General features: G+C 59.9%; 1 protein-coding gene across 1 annotated transcript; it reads left to right on the forward strand.

Annotated features, from left to right (window-relative positions):
* On the forward strand, positions 1-6,878 carry SERINC2 (serine incorporator 2). Its single transcript, XM_065697487.1, has 10 exons — positions 1-80; positions 3,360-3,521; positions 4,014-4,201; positions 4,300-4,379; positions 4,496-4,633; positions 4,757-4,926; positions 5,018-5,108; positions 5,235-5,370; positions 5,514-5,720; positions 6,162-6,878. Exons 1-10 carry the CDS (start codon positions 42-44, stop codon positions 6,298-6,300), a joined length of 1,350 nt encoding a protein of 449 aa, XP_065553559.1. The 5' UTR covers positions 1-41; the 3' UTR covers positions 6,301-6,878.
* Positions 6,879-7,827: the final 949 nt, after the last annotated feature.

Consider the following 7,827-nt stretch of genomic DNA (forward strand, 5'->3'; position numbering starts at 1 on the left):
GGGACCGGAGCGGGGACCGGAGCGGGGTCGGCGGCCGCACCATGGGGGCCTGCCTCGGGGTCTGCTCCCTGCTCAGCTGCGTGAGTGCCCCCGGCAGGGGACCGGGAGGGGACCGGGAGGAGGCGCAGAGGGAGCGGGGCTGCGCCGGCTCCGAGCGCCGCAGCGGCGGGCGCGGCCCGGGGCGGGGTAATCGCTGCCGCTGTCGTTGCGGCTGCGGGTTGAGGGGGAGGCCCGGGGAGCTCTTGGGGGTGCCCCCGAGGATGGGCCCCGGTACAGCCAAAGGGGTGGAGGAGACTCAGGGGGGTACAAGGGGAGCCCGGGTGGTGCCCCCGCTGCACCGGGGGGATGCAGGGGATGCCCGGAGGATGCAGGGACCCTTATTGGGATGCGCCCCTGTGTACACGGGGACGGGGACCCGTGAGGGGATGCAGCCCTGTGCGCACGGGAGCACCCAGGGGATGCAGATCTGTGTATACGGAGGATACAGGGGACATGGGGGGAGATGCACCCTGTGTACATGGGGTATACAGGGGACCCCCGAGGGGATGGAGCCCTGTGAACACGGGGCATACAGGGACACCTGTGTACATGGGGGGATACAAGTGACCCCCGGAGCAGGCATCTCACCGCACCACGAGAGCCCAAGGGAGACCCAGAGGGTTCACCCCAGGTAACTCTGGGGCTCTTGAGTGTCGTGGTTGAGGGGAGTGTGCAGTCTGAAGGTGCCTGAAGTGGTGGAGCCCGGTGCACTTGGGGATATGGGGAGCTTGAGGAGTGATGCCCTGCTGCACTGGGGGGAGTCAGGGGGTCCTGGCCCCCCTTCCCTAATACACTGGGGAGGCGAGTCCTGCTGCACCCATGTGATGCTGAGGGGCTGAGTCCTGCCAGGGGATGCAGTAAGAGCAGGAGCTTGGAGGTGGGGGGCTCTGTGTGGGTGCCGTGGCCCAGGGCAGGGTGCATGTCTCAGGGTGCTGCACCCAGTGACGCAGGCAGCTCTGTGGCCGGTGTTGCTTTCCTGTTGTTGCCTCACCTGCGGGCACAGGGCCAGGGCTGCGGAACCAACCCCGGAGCCTGGAAACCTGGGAACGGGGCCGGTTGTGCAACTTGACCTCAAAGCTGTGGACGTTTCACCAGCAGGAGCCTTTGAAACACCCCACGGGACGGGGGCCGGAGCGGGGGTTGTGTGTCTGCAGGACCTGTCTGTGACACATAGCCAATAGTTTTCCTTACGGGCAGGTACTGGAAAAGCCGGGAGTTCCTCTGGAGCAGGACTGGGGAGGTTTCTGGCCTAATTCTGGATATTCGTCCTCAAAATAGCTATTCTGGTTCAGGCCATAGCATCACAGAGCGGTTTGGGTTGGAGGGGACCTTAAAGCTCATCCAGTTCCAACCCTCTGCTGTGAGCAGGGACTTGCTATGCAGGGCAGGGCCTTGCTATGTAGGGCAGGGCCTTGCTGTGTAGGTTTAATTCTCCTGTTCCTTCAGGTGGAGCTGGTTCATTCATGGGATGTTTTAGCTCATTCTGAACTGAAAAAAACACAAATAACCAAAGTAACCAAACCAAAACCAAACCCCCCGAAAGCTGTGTGGTTTTTAACAGGAGAATCTGAGCTAACTCCTGGTCGAGCCTGCATCATTTGGGTCAAAGAGCACCGGATTGCCCAGCTACCTCTTCAAACCTTTCCATACAAGCTCTTCCTGAGTGAAACTTGGCAGCAAACACCAACTATTTCCCTTTCTCTGCCTCCAACGATTTGCCAGACTCTGCCCACCACTGCCATGAGTGGAATGGTCACCTCAAGGTGCTTTCCTTATGGGATGGGGTTGGTGTTATGGTGTTGGTCCCATAACGCCTCCTTATGGGATGGGGTTGGTGATGCCAGCAGAAGGCTGCCCATAGCAATGGCAGTCCTGGGGGCTCGTGCAGCCCTCCAGCATGGTTTGGGCACCATATGGGGACTGTCAGCCTCATTGTACCAGCACAAAGCCAGGCGTGAGAGCCACCAGCCTGTGCCTGACCCTGTGGGCTCAGCACTGATTAACCTGCTGGTCATTAATCGAACCGGAGATAAGAACTGGTTGCTCTGCATTGCTTTGGGTTGATTCAGGCTCTGCAGCCCTGGGTTTGCCAGGGTGAAGGCAGCTTGTAGGAGATGTGTTGTTGGGGTGGGGTTGTTGATTTGGTGGTGTTGGGGTGGTGGCATTGGGCTCATGCTGTTGTGTTTCCCTGGCTGGGTGGTCAGTGCTTGTCCACCTCCATCCATGCTCCCCCAGCCTGCAGGCAGAGGAGGGAGCACAGCAGCCCTTAGGTGCGAGCTGTGCTGGAGGTGAGCTGGGTTCCATGAGGAAGCTGATGGTGGAACTGGAGCGATCAGCCTTTCGTCTGCAGTGCCTGGAACCTGGAGGTTCCTCATTACCACAGGCTGGCTTTTGGTGTTATTATGCCTTTGGAAGTCTTTAAAGGAGGTGGATGAGAGCGTGGCCAGCGCTGCCTTAACAGGGCAGGATTTCCCTTGCTCTTAACCCATTGCTTTTGAAAGAAAAAGGCTGAAATCAAGAGGCAGTGTGTGGCAAAGGCTTCCTTTGCAAAGCAGCTGAGAGCAGGGGTGGATAGCTAAGGTAGTAACCAGGAGCCATGAAAAAGCTTGACCACACAGCGTGGTGGCTCAGTGACCAGAGGGACCTGCATCAGGCTAGAGAGGTGGGACCTTGGAGCAGCTCCAGTGCCTAAAGGGGCTGCAGGAAACCTGGAGAGGGGCTTTGGGCAAGGGCCTGTAGGGACAGGCCAAGGCGAATGGCTTGAACCTGCCCGAGGGGAGACTGAGCTGAGCTCTTAGGCAGAAGCTCTTCCCTGTGAGGGTGCTGAGGCGCTGGCACAGGGTGCCCAGAGAAGCTGTGGCTGCCCCATCCCTGGCAGTGCTCAAGGCCAGGTTGGACACAGGGGCCTGGAGCAAGCTGCTCCAGTGGAAGGGGCCCCTGCCCGTGGCAGGGGTTGGAGCTGGATGAGCTTTAAGGTCCCTTCCAACACAAACCATCCCATGGTTGTATGACTGTGAAATATGTGGGTGAATATCCAAGTTGGGGAGCAGAAAAGAAGACCAAAGATGTCTCCAGGACTCCTGGTGTCATTTTCCAAGCTGGGTGGGTATCGGAGTGAACCTGTTCCTGCAGCATTTCTGCTTGTCAGCAACCTGTTGGTGGGATTTGGGACCATTTCCATGAGGCCTTGCAGGCTGCAGTGCTGCTGAGGAGCTCTAAGCAATGGTGCGGATGCCTGGGCAGATCTCCATATGGTCCAACCTGAGCACGTGCTTTGGGGCTGATCTCGACCCCTCTGATGCAGGATGTTCTTGTTGCAGGTGTCCTGTCTCTGTGGCTCTGCACCATGTCTGCTCTGCGGCTGCTGCCCCTCGGCCAAGAACTCCACCGTCTCCCGCCTCATCTTCACCTTCTTCCTCTTCCTCGGCACCCTCGTGTCCATCATTATGATAATCCCCGGTGTGGAGAAGGAGCTGCACAAGGTAAATAGCCATGGCTTGGTCACCATGGGGAAGAAGTTCAGCTTGTGGTGGGTGCATGAAGCTGAATCAGAAAGTGAAGTTTTGGGGCGTGATGTTGCTTCTGTTCCCTTTTTTCTGAGCATCTCACTGGGAGAGGTGTTACTGGCCCTGATTTTCCATGCAGGGGAAGATGCAGTGGGATAATTTCATGCATTTCCACCTTTTCCCAGATCTCTCCCACGAAAGCTTCCTACATCCCATTTTCTGGGTTCAAATGGCCAAGTGCCTTGCAAGGCGTAGAATCATGGAATGGTTATGGGAAATGCTGGTTTCATCCCAGCTTTCCTGGGATGACTGATGGCTTTAGCTGTGTCACTCCACTGCTGTCCCCAAGCAGGCCAACTGCATGCTTTATGAGTGGCATTGAAGCAGTCATGGGATCACTGATGGCACCGGGGATCGTGGTGGGTGCAGGATGCTGGGGTGATGCTCACCCTCCCATCACCATTGCAGCTCCCCGGCTTCTGTGACGGCAGCGGGTCAGTGCTGGGGGTCCAGACCCACGTTGACTGCAGCAGCTTCCTGGGCCTCAAGGCCGTGTACCGCATGGGCTTCGCCATGGCCGCCTTCTTCTTCTTCTTTGCCATCCTCATGGTGTGTGTGCGCAGCAGCAAGGACCCGCGGGCCGCTGTGCAGAATGGGTGAGCCCTCGTCCCTGGCTGGGGGGGATGGACCAGACCCCCCCTTCCCTGGGAGCTGGGTTCCAGCTCCAGGTTGTGCCTCCTCTCTCCTCCCACAGCTTCTGGTTCTTCAAGTTCCTGCTGCTGGTGGGGATCACAGTGGGGGCCTTCTACATCCCTGATGGTGCCTTCACCTCGGGTGAGGAGCTGCCCCTGCTCTCCTGGCATCGCTGGGCTCAGCATCCCCACTGCTATGTGCCCCTGTGCCCAAGTTCCCCTTTCCCTGCTCTTAACTGGGTTTTCTCCCCTCTCAAGTCTGGTTTTACTTCGGTGTGGTCGGCTCCTTCCTCTTCATCCTCATCCAGCTCCTCCTCCTCATCGACTTCGCCCACTCCTGGAGCCAGCTGTGGCTGCGCAACGCAGGCGAGAGCAACGCCAAGGGCTGGTATGCAGGTCGGTATGGGGGCACCATGCAGGGCTTAGGGGTGGGGAAGCTCCTCCTGGAGCTGGTGATGTTGAGCTGGTGGGGATGGGGGGCTCTGCTCCAGCCCCTTTCCTGTTTGGTTCCTCCCCCAGCCCTCTGCACCGTCACTTTCATCTTCTACGCCGCCTCCATCGCGGCCGTAGTGCTGCTCTACATCTACTACACCAAGCCTGAAGGCTGCACGGAGGGCAAGGTCCTCATCAGCATCAACCTCATCCTCTGCCTCATCGTCTCTGCTGTGTCCATACTGCCCAAGATCCAGGTTAGGTGAGGGGGAGAGCACCTTGGAGGCTGGTGGCCATTTCACTGTGGGGTACAGGACCAGCTCTGAGCATCCATGGTTGTGTTTGCAGGAGGCTCAGCCGCACTCGGGGCTGCTCCAGGCATCCCTCATCACCCTTTACACCATCTACATCACCTGGGCTGCCTTGGCCAATGTACCAAGTAAGCAGGATGTGGCCTTGGTTTGGGAGGGGGATACATGGGGCACCCGCTGGGGAGGCTGCTTTGCCCTCCTGGGTCTCTGTGTGCTGGGGAAAGGTGCTGGACCCCCTGTATGTCCTCCCCCAGGCCAGGCCTGTAACCCCACACTGCTGGTGAGGAACAGCACCAGCTCAGTGACATCCACCCAGCCACTGACAGCCTGGTGGGATGCCCCGAGCATCGTGGGGCTCATAATCTTCATCCTCTGCACCCTCTTCATCAGGTGAGGACTTGGCTGGGTGGCCCTGGTGACTGCATAGCCCCTCTGCCTGCTCAGAGCAGGGGGACGCAGGGAGGCTCTTAGGGAATAGGTGATGCTGGAGCAGGGGTCACAGCTCAGCATCCCTGAACCTCCTGTCCCTGCAGCATCCGCTCCTCTGACCACCCCGAGGTGAACAAGCTGATGCTGACCGAGGAGAGCACGGCTGGGGCGGGCGGTGAGTCTGTGGAGCACGGGGAGCATCGTGCCTATGACAACGAGCAGGATGGGGTGTCCTACAACTACACCTTCTTCCACCTCTGCCTCCTCCTCGCTGCCCTCTACATCATGATGACCCTCACCAACTGGTACAGGTGGGCAGAGCAGCCCCTTCTCCCAGTGTCCTGCCTGCTCCTGCACTGGGCAGGGCTGGTTGCTGAGGTCCATCTGCGTAAGAACCCAGTTCATGTGCCCTGTTATCAGTGCTTATGCTTAGCGCTGCCTATGGCAGGTTGTGCCTGGGCTCACTGGCTCCCTGCTGCAGCCTGGGATCCCTTGGGATGATGTGGGGGGAGCCAGGACCCAGCCCTGGGGGTGCTGTCGCTGCACCAGTGGGGTCACATCCCTTGGACAAGCTGTGGGGAGCCACAAGATGCGGCTTCTCCGCTCTCCCCTCCGTGTTCTTTGTGTTGCACCCATGGCTTGGTGCTCGCAGCATCCTTCCCTCCGCAGCGCAGTGACTGTGCTCGGGATGCGCAGGGAGATGCCACCCGCTGCAGCACGGTGATGGGGGCTGATGCTGTTTGGGATTTCAGGCCGGATGAGAGCCTGCGGGTGCTGTCGAGCCCCTGGACCGCTGTGTGGGTGAAGATCAGCTCCAGCTGGGCCGGGCTCCTGCTCTACCTCTGGACCTTGGTGGCTCCGCTGGTGCTGCCGGACCGGGACTTCAGCTGAGGTGGCCCCGGGCATCCTGCTGCTGGGTTGGAGCCATCGTGTCCTTGTCCTTCGAGGCTGGGGACAGCCCCAGCGATGCTGGGTTGTGCCTTCTTAGAGGTCTTTTGGTTTCATTTGAAAGGGATGAGGTGCCAAGCACTGAAAATCAGCAAGGGCTAAGGAAGACTTGAGGATGGTTTTGAAGCTCTTCTCATCTCTTTTCATGCTTGTTTAGTGCCTTTGGGGGTGCTCCATCCCCTCCTCTTCTAGCGGACACCCCGCCTTGCCTTGGGAGGGTTTGGTGTCACCAGCTCACTTGGAGCTCCAGGACCGTGGTGCCTTTTGGAGGGGGTCCGGGGACCTGCCATGTGCCAGGACCCAGGACCTGGTGTTTCCTCCCCAAAGAGCCTGGATGAGAGCAGGCCTCAGGGATTTGTGGCTGGAGGCAGATGTCCCGCTGCATCCCCCAGCCGTGGTGATGGCCCCGGCTCCTCCAGGGCTCTCCTGCCCCCCCATCCCATGGGAGGACAGCCCCTGCTCCTCACTGGAGCACAGGTTGGGTTTCCTTAGTAATAAAGTCTTGTTTGGAATAAACCCATCAGATGTGGCCTTGTGGGGTCTTTCCTGATGGGTGCTGGGAGGTGGAGGAAAGGGGATGGATTAAACAGCCCTGACACCGGGGTGAGGGCACCGCTGCTGCCCTGGGGGTGCAGGCTGGGGGGGCATCACTGTGTCACAGCAGCCTGGAGCCCTTGGACCCTGCTGCCAGCCTGGGGCACCCTGAGCGCTGCAGGGCGGGTGGTGGTGGTGATGCTGGAGAGCACAGCATGGGGTGCACACCATGGAGGGGCTGCACACAGATAAGGGTGCACAAGATAGGGGTGCACACAGCGCAGGGGTGCGCGCAGCAGAGTGGTTGCACCCTGGGTACATGCGGCTGCGGATAACACCGCGCTGGGCACACGCTGTGCTGGGGTACGCATCTCCCATGCTGGGCTGTGTCCCATGCAAGGGTGCACCCTGTGCCGGGGGGTCCCTGAGTGGGTGCACCCTGTGCCGGGGGGTCCCTGAGTGGGTGCACCCTGCGCCGGGGGTCCCTGTCCTGCAGCAGCCGTGGGGCAGGAGGAGCCCGTTGCGCACCCCAGGAGCCGGCGGGGACAGACAAGGACAGCACTGAGCCACGAGGGGGCGCTGGCGGCACACGCTGCGCTGCACCCAGCACCCTGCGTCCTGCACCCTGGACCATGCAGATAGCACCCTGCATCATGGACCCTACACCCTGCATCATGCACATTGTGTCTCTAAGCTCTACTCTGCACCCTGCATCATGCTCCATGCACCCTGCATTCTGCACCCTGCATCATGGACCCTGCACCCTGCATCATGGGCCCTACACCCTGCATCATGGGCCCTACACCCTGCATCATGCAGCCTGCATTCTGCACCATGCACCCTGCACCCTGCATCATGCACATTGTATCTCTAAGCTGTACTCTGCACCCTGCATCATGCTCCATGCACCCTGCATTCTGCACCCGGCATCATGGA

The sequence above is a fragment of the Lathamus discolor genome, chromosome 18, assembly GCF_037157495.1.
Source record: "Lathamus discolor isolate bLatDis1 chromosome 18, bLatDis1.hap1, whole genome shotgun sequence".
Classification (NCBI taxonomy): Eukaryota; Metazoa; Chordata; class Aves; order Psittaciformes; family Psittacidae; genus Lathamus; species Lathamus discolor.

Excerpts from the sequence above, each read along its gene's own strand:
- SERINC2 (XM_065697487.1), top strand. The coding sequence starts at position 42 with ATGGGGGCCTGCCTCGGGGTCTGCTCCCTGCTCAGCTGC. Across the intron at positions 4,634-4,756 it reads CGCCAAGGGCTGGTATGCAG|CCCTCTGCACCGTCACTTTC; the intron begins GTCGGTATGGGG and ends TTCCTCCCCCAG. Across the intron at positions 5,721-6,161 it reads ACCCTCACCAACTGGTACAG|GCCGGATGAGAGCCTGCGGG; the intron begins GTGGGCAGAGCA and ends TTGGGATTTCAG.